This window comes from Oncorhynchus nerka, linkage group LG2 (assembly GCF_034236695.1).
Source record: "Oncorhynchus nerka isolate Pitt River linkage group LG2, Oner_Uvic_2.0, whole genome shotgun sequence".
NCBI classification, from domain to species: domain Eukaryota; kingdom Metazoa; phylum Chordata; class Actinopteri; order Salmoniformes; family Salmonidae; genus Oncorhynchus; species Oncorhynchus nerka.
The window spans coordinates 98,268,809-98,283,753 of record NC_088397.1 but is presented as its reverse complement, the minus strand read 5'-3'; the positions used below and the strand labels follow the sequence as shown (position 1 = coordinate 98,283,753).

The following is a 14,945-nucleotide window of genomic DNA, read 5'->3' as shown; positions in this document are numbered from 1 at the left end:
CCCCTGTCTGCGCATTATGCCCTGAATATATTCTACCATGCCCAGAAACCTGCTCCTCTTATCCTCTGCCCCCAACGCTCTAGGCGACCAGTTTTGATAGCCTTTAGCCGCACCCTCATACTACTCCTTCTCTGTTCCGCGGGTGATGTGGAGGTAAACCCAGGCCCTGCATGTCCCCAGGTACCCTCATTTGTTGACTTCTGTGATCGAAAAAGCCTTGGTTTTATGCATGTCAACATCAGAAGCCTCCTCCCTAAGTTTGTTTTACTCACTGCTTTAGCACACTCTGCTAACCCTGATGTCCTTGCCGTGTCTGAATCCTGGCTCAGGAAGGCCACCAAAAATTCAGAGATTTCCATACCCAACTATAACATCTTCCGTCAAGATAGAACTACCAAAGGGGCGGAGTTGCAGTCTACTGCAGAGATAGCCTGCAAAGTAATGTCATACTTTCCAGGTCCATACCCAAACAGTTCGAACTACTAATTTTGAAAATTACCCTCTCCAGAAATAAGTCTCTCACTGTTGCCGCCTGCTACCGACCACCCTCAGCTCCCAGCTGTGCCCTGGACACCATTTGTGAATTGATCGCCCCCATCTAGCTTCAGAGTTTGTTCTGTTAGGTGACCTAAACTGGGATATGCTTAACACCCCGGCAGTCCTACAATGTAAGCTAGATGCCCTCAATCTCACTCAAATCATCAAGGAACCCACCAGGTACAACCCTAACTCTGTAAACAAGGGCACCCTCATAGACGTCATCCTGACCAACTGGCCCTCCAAATACACCTCCGCTGTCTTCAACCAGGATCTCAGCGATCACTGCCTCATTGCCTGTATCCGCCACGGAGCCGCAGTCAAACGACCACCCCTCATCACTGTCAAACGCTCCCTAGAACACTTCTGTGAGCAGGCCTTTCTAATCGACCTGGCCCGGGTATCCTGGAAGGACATTGACCTCATCCCGTCAGTTGAGGATGCCTGGTCATTCTTTAAAAGTAACTTCCTCACCATTTTAGATAAGCATGCTCCGTTCAAAAAATGCAGAACCAAGAACAGATACAGCCCTTGGTTCACTCCAGACCTGACTGCCCTCGACCAGCACAAAAACATCCTGTGGCGGACTGCAATAGCATCGAATAGCCCCCCGTGATATGCAACTGTTCAGGGAAGTCAGGAACCAATACACGCAGTCAGTCAGGAAAGCTAAGGCCAGCTTCTTCAGGCAGAAGTTTGCATCCTGTAGCTCCAACTCCAAAAGTTCTGGGACACTGTGAAGTCCATGGAGAACAAGAGCACCTCCTCCCAGCTGCCCACTGCACTGAGGCTAGGTAACACGGTCTCCACCGATAAATCCACGATTATCGAAAGCTTCAATAAGCACTTCTCAACGGCCGGCCATGCCTTCCGCCTGGCTACTCCAACCTCGGCCAACAGCTCCGCCCCCCGCAGCTCCTCGCCCAAGCCTCTCCAGGTTCTCCTTTTACCCAAATCCAGATAGCAGATGTTCTGAAAGAGCTGCAAAACCTAGACCCGTACAAATCAGCTGGGCTTGACAATCTGGACCCTCTATTTCTGAAACTATCTGCCACCATTATCGCAACCCCTATTACCAGCCTGTTCAACCTCTCTTTCATATCGTCTGAGATCCCCAAGGATTGGAAAGCTGCCGCAGTCATCCCCCTCTTCAAAGGGGGAGACACCCTGGACCCAAACTGCTATAGACCTATATCCATCCTGCCCTGCCTATCTAAGGTCTTCGAAAGCCAAGTCAACAAACAGGTCACTGACCATCTCGAATCCCACCGTACCTTCTCCGCTGTGCAATCTGGTTTCCGAGCCGGTCACGGGTGCACCTCAGCCACGCTCAAGGTACTAAACGATATCATAACCGCCATTGATAAAAGACAGTACTGTGCAGCCGTCTTCATCGACCTCGCCAAGGCTTTCGACTCTGTCAATCACCATATTCTTATCGGCAGACTCAATAGCCTCGGTTTCTCGGATGACTGCCTTGCCTGGTTCACCAATTACTTTGCAGACCGAGTTCAGTGTGTCAAAACGGAGGGCATGCTGTCCGGTCCTCTGGCAGTCTCTATGGGGGTGCCACAGGGTTCAATTCTCAGGCCGACTCTTTTCTCTGTATATATCAATGATGTTGCTCTTGCTGCGGGCGATTCCCTGATCCACCTCTACGCAGACGACACCATTCTATATACTTTCGGCCCGTCATTGGACACTGTGCTATCTAACCTCCAAACGAGCTTCAATGCCATACAGCACTCCTTCCGTGGCCTCCAACTGCTCTTAAACGCGAGTAAAACCAAATGCATGCTTTTCAACCGATCGCTGCCTGCACCCGCATGCCCGACTAGCATCACCACCCTGGATGGTTCCGACCTTGAATATGTGGACATCTATAAGTACCTAGGTGTCTGGCTAGACTGCAAACTCTCCTTCCAGACTCGCATCAAACATCTCCAATCGAAAATCAAATCAAGAGTCGGCTTTCTATTCCGCAACAAAGCCTCCTTCACTCACGCCGCCAAGCTTACCCTAGTAAAACTGACTATCCTACCGATCCTCGATTTCGGCGATGTCATCTACAAAATGGCGTCCAACACTCTACTCAGCAAACTGGATGCAGTCTATCACAGTGCCATCCGTTTTGTCACCAAAGCACCTTATACCACCCACCACTGCGACTTGTATGCTCTAGTCGGCTGGCCCTCGCTACATATTCGTCGCCAGACCCACTGGCTACAGGTCATCTACAAGTCCATGCTAGGTAAAGCTCCGCCTTATCTCAGTTCACTGGTCACGATGGCAACACCCATCCGTAGCACATGCTCCAGCAGGTGTATCTCACTGATCATCCCTAAAGCCAACACCTCATTTGGCCGCCTTTCGTTCCAGTACTCTGCTGCCTGTGACTGGAACGAACTGCAAAAATCGCTGAAGTTGGAGACTTTTATCTCCCTCACAAACTTCAAACATCAGCTATCCGAGCAGCTAACCGATCGCTGCAGCTGTACATAGTCTATTGGTAAATAGCCCACCCATTTTCACCTACCTCATTCCCATACTGTTTTTATACTGTTTTTTTTATTTATTTATTTACTTTTCTGCTCTTTTGCACACCAATATCTCTACCTGTACATGACCATCTGATCATTTATCACCCTAGTGTTAATCTGCAAAATTGTATTATTCGCCTACCTCCTCATGCCTTTTGCACACATTGTATATAGACTGCCCATTTTTTTTTTCTACTGTGTTATTGAATTGTTAATTGTTTACTCCATGTGTAACTCTGTGTTGTCTGTTCACACTGCTATGCTTTATCTTGGCCAGGTCGCAGTTTCAAATGAGAACTTGTTCTCAACTAGCCTACCTGGTTAAATAAAGGTTAAATAAAAAAATAAAAAAAATAAAGGTAGGCTAGTTGAGAACACCTTTATTTAACCAGGTAGGCCAGTTGAGAACACCTTTATTTAACCAGGTAGGCCAGTTGAGAACACCTTTTTAACCAGGTAGGCAAGTTGAGAACAAGTTCTCATTTACAACTGCGACCTGACCAAGATAAAGCAAAGCAGTTCGACACATACAACAACACAGAGTTACACATGGAGTAAAACAAAACATACAGTCAATAATACAGTATAAACAAGTCTATATACGATGTGAGCAAATGAGGTGAGAGAAGGGAGGTAAAGGCAAAAAACAAAGGCCATGGTGGTAACAAAATCTGAAAATACTCTGGATACATTTAGTAACACAAGAAGCTATTTTGAGCTTTCCTAGTTGAGGAACTAGAGCACTTGTAGTCGTTTTGTTTGGAACTCGAACTCTGTATCCCAGCCACATCACACAATTACTGTTGTTGTTTATAAGTACGTTATAAGTACAGTATGTTTATAAATATCAATCTGGGTCAGGTGGGCGTCATTTTAAAAGCTTGTTCTATTGCCAACGTGACTAGCTAATACGATATTAGTGTTAGGCTTTCACAATGCAATTGAGGAGGCAGACTCAATGCTGCAGGACTGGGTTTTTTAGAATTTTCATTTAACTATGTTTCAAAGATTAATCCACCAGGACCCATCAATGTTGAAGAAGATATATACAGTACATCGTTGGTCACTGGCTTCATTAGGAAATGTGTTGATTTTTGGTTGTTTCATTAGGATCCCCATTAGCTGTTGTGAAAAGCAGCAGCTTCCTGGGGTCCAACATGAAACATGATATAATGTAAAACGTTTATAGACAAGAACAGCTCAAGGACAGAACTACATCAACTTAAAAAATAAATAATTTAAAGGCACACATAGCCGACATATCAATACATACAAACTATCTAGGCCAAATAGGGGAGAGGTGTTGCTTTATTTGTTTAAAAAAAAAAACAGGTGTACTGTTTATTTGAGCAATAATTGCTTTATATAATACTGTACGTTTTCTTTGTTCTGGATGTGTGGATTGTGAAAAGACCCCTGGTGGCATGTCTGGTAGGGTAAGTGTGTGTGTGCGTGTGTGTGTGTGTGTGTGTGTAAGTTGACTATGCTGGCGTTGTACCCACAATAACAATCCGGACAAACCCCCAACCAAAAACCCTGGACGAACGGAGATATCCGTACCCTGCCAGACGAGTTTAACACATTCTGTGCTCCCTTCGAGCTGTCGAGGAAGACTGTCGCTGATCCAGATGACCAGGTGCTTTCGTTTTCCAAAGCTGATGTGATCCACATCAACTGGACTGCAGTAGAGAGTAGGCAGTGTTATGTTCCTAGGGGACTGAGGACGTGACATAGACCAAAAAGACCACGATTCTTGTCAAGATGGCGCAACAGCGTCTCTACTTTCTAAGGCGGCTGAAGAAATTCGGCATGAAGCCCCGGGTCCTCTCCAAATACTACCATCCAGATCGCCCCGACCGGTGGCATTACGTCCTGGTACCGCTGCACCATCCAGATCATCCTGGTACTGCCGCACCATCCAGATCGTCCCGGTACCGCTGCACCATCCAGATCATCCTGGTACCGCTGCACCATCCAGATCGTCCTGGTACCGCTGCACCATCCAGATCGTCCCGACCGGTGGCATTACGTCCCGGTACCGCTGCACCATCCAGATCATCCTGGTACCGCTGCACCATCCAGATCGTCCTGGTACCGCTGCACCATCCAGATCGTCCCGGTACCGCTGCACCCTCCAGATCGCCCCGACCGGTTGCATTACGTCCTGGTACCGCTGCACCATCCAGATCGCCCCGACCGGTTGCATTACGTCCCGGTACCGCTGCACCCTCCAGATCGCCCCGACCGGTTGCATTACGTCCTGGTACCGCTGCACCCTCCAGATCGCCCCGACCGGTTGCATTACGTCCCGGTACGAGAATTGCTCCGCCCACGACCACAAGGCCCGCCAACGGGTGGTGAAGACGGCCCAGTACATCACTAGGAACATTCTCCCGCCCATCCTAGAAATCTACTCAACGGTGACCGAGGAAGGCCTGCAGCATCATCAAGGACCACACGCCCCCGAGCCACGAGCTGTTCACTGCCTTACTGTCAGGCTGACCGTATTAGAGCATGAGGTCCTGATAGAAACTGTCTCTGAGCCTGTTATTATCTACAAGCCACCAGACTGCTGAACACCTGCTCTGTTTCTAACCCCAACAGGACTGACCACCTGCTCTGATTCTAACAGGACTGACCACCTGCTCTGATTCTAACAGGACTGACCACCTGCTCTGATTCTAACAGGACTGACCACCTGCTCTGATTCTAACAGGACTGACCACCTGCTCTGTTTCTAACCCCAACAGGACTGACCACCTGCTCTGTTTCTAACAGGACTGACCACCTGCTCTGATTCTAACAGGACTGACCACCTGCTCTGTTTCTAACCCCAACAGGACTGACCACCTGCTCTGTTTCTAACCCCAACAGGACTGACCACCTGCTCTGTTTCTAACCCCAACAGGACTGAACACCTGCTCTGTTTCTAACCCCAACAGGACTGAACACCTGCTCTGTTTCTAACCCCAACAGGACTGACCACCTGCTCTGTTTCTAACCCCAACAGGACTGACCACCTGCTCTGTTTCTAACCCCAACAGGACTGACCACCTGCTCTGATTCTAACAGGACTGACCACCTGCTCTGATTCTAACAGGACTGACCACCTGCTCTGATTCTAACAGGACTGACCACCTGCTCTGATTCTAACAGGACTGACCACCTGCTCTGATTCTAACAGGACTGACCATCTGCTCTGATTCTAACAGGACTGACCACCTGCTCTGATTCTAACAGGACTGACCACCTGCTCTGATTCTAACAGGACTGACCACCTGCTCTGATTCTAACAGGACTGACCGCCTGCTCTGATTCTAACAGGACTGACCGCCTGCTCTGATTCTAACAGGACTGACCGCCTGCTCTGATTCTAACAGGACTGACCGCCTGCTCTGATTCTAACAGGACTGACCGCCTGCTCTGATTCTAACAGGACTGACCGCCTGCTCTGATTCTAACAGGACTGACCGCCTGCTCTGATTCTAACAGGACTGACCGCCTGCTCTGATTCTAACAGGACTGACCGCCTGCTCTGTTTCTAACAGGACTGACCGCCTGCTCTGATTCTAACAGGACTGACCGCCTGCTCTGATTCTAACAGGACTGACCGCCTGCTCTGATTCTAACAGGACTGACCGCCTGCTCTGATTCTAACAGGACTGACCGCCTGCTCTGATTCTAACAGGACTGACCGCCTGCTCTGATTCTAACAGGACTGACCGCCTGCTCTGATTCTAACAGGACTGACCGCCTGCTCTGATGGTACTCCGTGTATACAGCCATGTTACTCAGTACTGGAACTCCCTGTATACAGCCATGTTACTCAGTACTGGTACTCCCTGTATACAGCCATGTTATTGTTACTCAGTACTGATACTTCCTGTATACAGCCATGTTATTGTTACTCAGTACTGGTACTCCCTGTACACAGCCATGTTATTGTTACTCAGTACTGGTACTCCCTGTATACAGCCATGTTATTGTTACTCAGTACTGGTACTCCCTGTCTACAGCCATGTTACTCAGTACTGATACTCCCTGTATACAGCCATGTTATTGTTACTGGTACTCCCTGTACACAGCCATATTACTCAGTACTGGTACTCCCTGTCTACAGCCATGTTATTGTTACTGGTACTCCCTGTACACAGCCATATTACTCAGTACTGGTACTCCCTGTACACAGCCATGTTACTCAGTACTGGTACTCCCTGTATACAGCCATGTTACTGTTACTCAGTACTGGTAGTCCCTGTATACAGCCATGTTATTGGTACTCTTTGTATATATATTATTACGTGTTTTAGTTTTCTATTATATTATTTCTCTCTGCGTTGTTGACAAGGGCCTGTAAGTCAGCATTTCACTGTTCCAACACACCTGTTGTTTAACCAACGTGACAAATAACATTTGATTTGTTAACTGTACTATCAAACACAGTGATCATAAACGTTGACAGAGTATATGACTTGAGTTTTATGATTTGGGAAATGTGAAGTGCACATTTGGACGGGTGTTTTGTCTTGTATGACGTCAGAGCTGTTTTTATTATAATCCTCAACGTCTCATCTTTCTAAATACACGGAGTCGTCTTTAATGTACAGCATTGTCCCTCACTCTGTCAACACAACATTAGCAGACGTTGCCCAATCAGCAGGAGGGATAGGGGGAGGGGGGGGGGGACTTCTTGTGATGCGCAGTGCTCAAGTTCAGATCGTCAGTCAGTCAAAACCCATATAGAGCTGTGAAGCACAGAGCCTGACCTCTGACCTCATGTATAGAATGTTACTGTACAGCCACTGACCTCTGACCTCATGTATAGAATGTTACTGTACATCCACTGAGCTCTGACCTCATATATAGAATGTTACTGTACAGCCACTGACCTCTGACCTCATGTATAGAATGTTACTGCACATCCACTGAGCTCTGACCTCGTGTATAGCATGTTACTGTACAGCCACTGACCTCTGACCTCATGTATAGCATGTTACTGTACAGCCACTGACCTCTGACCTCATGTATAGCGTGTTACTGTACAGCCACTACGTTCCAGTTTAGGTTTTTATTTGTGTCCAAATCTGCCATTTTCAACCCGTATTCGGGTAGGAGTGTAAAGGGTTAAAACCATATAACTTGTGCTATGTTTAAAAAAAATGTTTTTACACTTCTCATGTTGGTTAATTGTGAACTGAAGCTCTCCTTCCTGACTGTAGGTGAAGCCTAAAGAGGCCTTTATGAGGAAGTACTGCAGCCCCAAGAAGATCCAGGGACTGGAGCTACAGCAGATCAGGACGTACGGTCGACAGATTCTGGAGGTACACACACACGCCACACACACACACACACACACACACACACACACCACACACACACACACCACACACACCACACACACACACACACCACACACACCACACACAACACCACACACCACACACACACACACACACACACACACAGACACACCACACACAACACCACACCACACACACACACACAGACACACCACACACAACACCACACCACACACACCACACCACACACACACACACACACAACACCACACCACACACACACACACACAGACACACCACACACACACACACACACACACCCACACACACACACAGACACACCACACACACACAGACACACCACACACAACACCACACCACACACACACACACCACACACACACAGACACACCACACACAACACCACACCACACACACCACACACACACACACACACACACAGACACACCACACACAGACACACCACACACAGACACACCACACAGACACACCACACCACACACAGACACACCACACCACACACCACACACACACACACACCACACCACACACCACACCACACACACACACACACACACACACACACACACACACACAACACCACACACACACACACAACACCACACACCACACCACACACCACAGACACACAGACACACCACACACACACACACACACACCACACACAACACCACACCACACACACCACACACACCACACCACACACACACACACACACACACCACACCACACCACACCACACCACACACACAGACACACAGACACACCACACAGACACACACCACACACACACACACTGTGGTCTGGAGCTGCAACAGATTAAAGACATATGGAAGACTGATTCTGGAGATTTAAACACACAGAAACAATGAACACTAATACTTATAAAATGTTGTCTTTCATCTCCTCAACCACCCCTGGGACATCACACACAGCTCAAGGCCATGTTCCTCACCCCTAGGATCAGGGGGCATCACCCTCTGGATCAGACTCCAAATTATCCCCCCCCCCTGCAGCTATTGAATGTCATTTGTCACACTGGATGTCACCTGTTAAAGCCACGGTCCTTAATTCCCATTTCATTCAATGGCAGTCAAGTCACGTGGTTTTGCTACATGGTCACTGTTCAGAGTGAAACCATCCTAAACTCTTGTCTTGTTTCATTCCCGTCAGGTTCTGAGGTTCCTCCATGACAAAGGTTTTCCGTACGGCCACCTCCATGCCTCTAACATAGTGATAGAAGACAACACGTGTAAAGTACTGGACATAGAGAACAGCCTCCTGGGCCTGCCCTCGTACTACCGGCCCTACATCACACAGTTCAGGAAAATCAACGTAAGTACTGGACAGCCTCCTGGGCCTGCCCTGGTACGGCCTCCTGGGCCTGCCCTGGTACGGCCTCCTGGGCCTGCCCTGGTACGGCCAGCCGGGCCTGCACTGGTACGGCCTCCTGGGCCTGCCCTGGTAGGGCCTCCCCTAGTACGGCCAGCCGGGCCTCCCCTAGTACGGCCAGCCGGGCCTCCCCTGGTACGGCCTCCCCTGGTACGGCCTGCCCTGGTACGGCCTGCCCTGGTACGGCCTCCTGGGCCTGCCCTGGTAGGGCCTCCCCTAGTACGGCCAGCCGGGCCTCCCCTGGTACGGCCTCCTGGGCCTGCCCTGGTACGGCCTCCCCTGGTACGGCCTCCCCTGGTACGGCCTCCCCTGGTACGGCCTCCCCTGGTACGGCCTCCCCTAGTACGGCCTCCCTGGTACGGCCTCCCCTGGTACAGTTGGTACAGTGGGATGTGTGTCGGTGGGTACAGTATGGTGCTTGCCACACCAGGGTTGTGGGTTCGATTCCCACGGAGGACCAATATGAGAAAGTAATGAGAATAATGTTGTTGTTTTTTATGTAATCAGTCACTACTGTAAGTGGCTCTGGGTGAGACCATCTGCTGAAAGACTACAATGTCAGTTTTAGTTGTAGTAGTGTCATTAATACAGATCACATGGGAATGTACTGCAGTGTCTGACAATACCAACCTTATAGAGAGGGCGTCGCCAGGGAAAACTCAGAGCCCTACTTAAAGGACCAGTTTTACTGACCTAGATGAAACCTGCTCCTCATTTTAAAAATAATTATCAAAATCAAATCAAATCAAATCAAATTTTATTTGTCACATACACATGGTTAGCAGATGTTAATGCGAGTGTAGCGAAATGCTTGTGCTTCTAGTTCCGACAATGCAGTGATAACCAACAAGTAATCTAACTAACAATTCCAAAACTACTGTCTTATACACAGTGTAAGGGGATAAGGACTCAATGAAGGAATCTCCAGTAAAAGTGTGTTTCGGTCGAATCAAGGTCCGGGAAGCCGGCCTAAAGGGGATGGATTATAAGTGTTCTGTGGTGACGAGTGTTTTTTAAATGGATTTTTCTCTGTAGATGTCAATTCTGATTCCCAACTAGCACCCTACACCCTATCCAACTAGCTCCCTGCCCAATTAGCTCCCTGCCCAACTAGCTCCCTGCCCAACTAGCTCCCTGCCCAACTAGCACCCTGCCCAACTAGCACCCTGCCCAACTAGCTCCCTGCCCCCTGCCCAACTAGCTCCCTGCCCAACTAGCACCCTGCCCAACTAGCACCCTGCCCAACTAGCACCCTGCCCAACTAGCACCCTGCCCCCTTCCCAACTAGCTCCCTGCCCAACTAGCTCCCTGCCCAACTAGCTCCCTGCCCAACTAGCTCCCTGCCCAACTAGCTCCCTGCCCAACTAGCACCCTGCCCAACTAGCACCCTGCCCAACTAGCACCCTGCCCCCTTCCCAACTAGCTCCCTGCCCAACTAGCACCCTGCCCATCTAGCACCCTTTCCAACTAGCTCCCTGCCCAACTAGCACCCTACTCCCTGCCCAACTAGCACCCTGCCCAACTAGCACCCTGCCCAACTAGCACCCTGCCCAACTAGCACCCTGCCCAACTAGCACCCTGCCCAACTAGCACCCTGCCCAACTCGCACCCTGCCCAACTCGCACCCTGCCCAACTAGCTCCCTGCCCAACTAGCTCCCTGCCCAACTAGCTCCCTGCCCAACTAGCACCCTGCCCAACTAGCACCCTGCCCAACTAGCACCCTGCCCATCTAGCACCCTTCCCAACTAGCACCCTGCCCAACTAGCACCCTGCCCAACTAGCACCCTGCCCAACTAGCACCCTGCCCAACTAGCCCCTTCCCAACTAGCACCCTGCCCAACTAGCTCCCTGTCCAACTAGCTCCCTGCCCAACTAGCTCCCTGCCCAACTAGCAACTAGCACCCTGCCCCCTTCCCAACTAGCTCCCTGCCCAACTAGCTCCCTGCCCAACTAGCACCCTTGCCCAACTAGCACCCTTGCCCAACTAGCACCCTTGCCCAACTAGCACCCTTGCCCAACTAGCACCCTGCCCAACTAGCACCCTGCCCCCTTCCCAACTAGCACCCTGCCCAACTAGCACACTGCCCAACTAGCACCCTGCCCAACTAGCACCCTGCCCAACTAGCACCCTGCCTCCTTCCCAACTAGCACCCTGCCCAACTAGCTCCCTGCCCAACTAGCTCCCTGCCCAACTAGCTCCCTGCCCAACTAGCTCCCTGCCCAACTAGCTCCCTGCCCAACTAGCACCCTGCCCAACTAGCACCCTGCCCCCTTCCCAACTAGCTCACTTCCCAACTAGCTCACTTCCCAACTAGCTCCCTGCCCAACTAGCACCCTGCCCAACTAGCACCCTGCACCCTTCCCAACTAGCTCCCTGCCCAACTAGCAACTAGCACCCTGCCCCCTTCCCAACTAGCTCCCTGCCCAACTAGCTCCCTGCCCAACTAGCTCCCTGCCCAACTAGCACCCTGCCCAACTAGCACCCTGCCCAACTAGCACCCTGCCCAACTAGCACCCTGCACCCTTCCCAACTAGCACCCTGCCCAACTAGCACCCTGCCCAACTAGCACCCTGCCTCCTTCCCAACTAGCTCCCTGCCCAACTAGCTCCCTGCCCAACTAGCTCCCTGCCCAACTAGCACCCTGCCCAACTAGCACCCTGCCCAACTAGCACCCTGCCTCCTTCCCAACTAGCTCCCTGCCCAACTAGCACCCTGCCCAACTAGCACCCTGCCTCCTTCCCAACTAGCTCCCTGCCCAACTAGCTCCCTGACCAACTAGCACCCTTCCCAACTAGCTCCCTGACCAACTAGCACCCTTCCCAACTAGCTCCCTGCCCAACTAGCTCCCTGCCCAACTAGCTCCCTGCCCAACTAGCACCCTGCCCAACTAGCACCCTGCCCAACTAGCACCCTGCCCAACTAGCACCCTGCCCAACTAGCTCCCTGCCCAACTAGCACCCTGCCCAACTAGCACCCTGCCCAACTAGCTCCCTGCCCAACTAGCTCCCTGCCCATCTAGCACCCTGCCCATCTAGCACCCTTCCCAACTAGCTCCCTACTCCCTGCCCAACTAGCACCCTGCCCAACTAGCACCCTGCTCCCTGCCCAATTAGCACCCTGCTCAATTAGCACCCTGCTCCCTGCCCAACTAGCACCCTGCCCAACTAGCTCCCTGCCCAACTAGCACCCTGCCCAACTAGCACCCTGCCCAACTAGCACCCTGCCCAACTAGCACCCTGCCCAACTAGCACCCTACTCCCTGCCCAACTAGCACCCTACTCCCTGCCCAACTAACTCCCTGCCCAACTAGCACCCTGCTCCCTGCCCAACTAGCACCCTGCTCCCTGCCCAACTAGCACCCTACTCCCTGCCCAACTAGCACCCTGCCCAACTAGCACCCTGCCCAACTAGCACCCTGCCCAACTAGCACCCTACCCAACTAGCACCCTGCCCAACTAGCACCCTGCCCAACTAGCACCCTGCCCAACTACCACCCTGCCCAACTAGCACCCTGCCCAACTAGCACCCTATCCAACTAGCTCCCTGCCCAATTAGCTCCCTGCCCAACTAGCTCCCTGCCCAACTAGCTCCCTGCCCAACTAGCTCCCTGCCCAACTAGCACCCTACTCCCTGCCCAACTAGCACCCTGACCAACTAGCACCCTACTCCCTGCCCAACTAGCACCCTGCCCAACTAGCACCCTGCCCAACTAGCACCCTGCCCAACTAGCACCCTGTCCAACTAGCACCCTGCCCAACTAGCACCCTGCCCAACTAGCTCCCTGCCCAACTAGCTCCCTGCCCAACTAGCTCCCTGCCCAACTAGCTCCCTGCCCCCTTCCCAACTAGCACCCTGCCCAACTAGCACCCTGCCCAACTAGCACCCTGCCCAACTAGCACCCTGCCCAACTAGCTCCCTGCCCCCTTCCCAACTAGCTCCCTGCCCAACTAGCACCCTTCCCAACTAGCTCCCTGCCCATCTAGCACCCTTCCCAACTAGCTCCCTGCCCAACTAGCACCCTTCCCAACTATCTCCCTGCCCAACTAGCACCCTGCCCAACTCGCACCCTGCCCAACTCGCACCCTTCCCAACTATCTCCCTGCCCAACTAGCACCCTGCCCAACTAGCACCCTACTCCCTGCCCAACTAGCTCCCTGCCCAACTAGCTCCCTGCCCAACTAGCACCCTGCCCAACTAGCTCCCTGCCCCCTGCCCAACTAGCACCCTGCCCAACTAGCACCCTGCCCAACTAGCACCCTGCCCAACTAGCACCCTGCCCCCTTCCCAACTAGCTCCCTGCCCAACTAGCTCCCTGCCCAACTAGCTCCCTGCCCAACTAGCTCCCTGCCCAACTAGCACTCTGCCCAACTAGCACCCTGCCCAACTAGCACCCTGCCCCCTTCCCAACTAGCTCCCTGCCCAACTAGCTCCCTGCCCAACTAGCTCCCTGCCCAACTAGCTCCCTGCCCAACTAGCTCCCTGCCCAACTAGCACCCTGCCCAACTAGCACCCTGCCCAACTAGCACCCTGTCCAACTAGCACCCTGTCCAACTAGCACCCTGTCCAACTAGCACCCTGTCCAACTCGCACCCTGCCCAACTAGCACCCTGCCCAACTAGCTCCCTGCCCAACTAGCACCCTTCCCAACTAGCTCCCTGCCCAACTAGCACCCTACTCCCTGCCCAACTAGCACCCTACTCCCTGCCCAACTAGCTCCCTGCCCAACTAGCCCCCTGCCCAACTAGCTCCCTGCCCAACTAGCACCCTACTCCCTGCCCAACTAGCTCCCTGCCCAACTAGCTCCCTGCCCAACTAGCTCCCTGCCCAACTAGCTCCCTGCCCAACTAGCACCCTGCCCAACTAGCACCCTGCCCAACTCGCACCCTGCCCCCTTCCCAACTAGCTCCCTGCCCAACTAGCTCCCTGCCCAACTAGCTCCCTGCCCAACTAGCACCCTGCCCAACTAGCTCCCTGTCCAACTAGCTCCCTGTCCAACTAGCTCCCTGTCCAACTAGCTCCCTGCCCAACTAGCACCCTGCCCAACTAGCTCCCTGCCCAACTAGCTCCCTGCCCAACTAGCACCCTGCCCAACTAGCACCCTGCCCAACTAGCACCCTGCCCAACTAGCTCCC

The 14,945-nt window shown here is 52.1% G+C and overlaps 1 protein-coding gene across 2 annotated transcripts in view; it reads left to right on the top strand.

Moving 5' to 3' along the window:
• Nucleotides 1-14,945, top strand: part of pxk (PX domain containing serine/threonine kinase) — a 96,839-nt gene that overhangs the window by 42,891 nt on the left and 39,003 nt on the right. For both annotated transcript variants that reach the window (XM_065004605.1, XM_065004606.1), the window contains exons 9-10: nt 8,297-8,398; nt 9,593-9,754. In XM_065004605.1, coding sequence (XP_064860677.1) covers nt 8,297-8,398; nt 9,593-9,754 — 264 coding nt within the window. The remainder of the gene's footprint in view (nt 1-8,296; nt 8,399-9,592; nt 9,755-14,945) is intronic.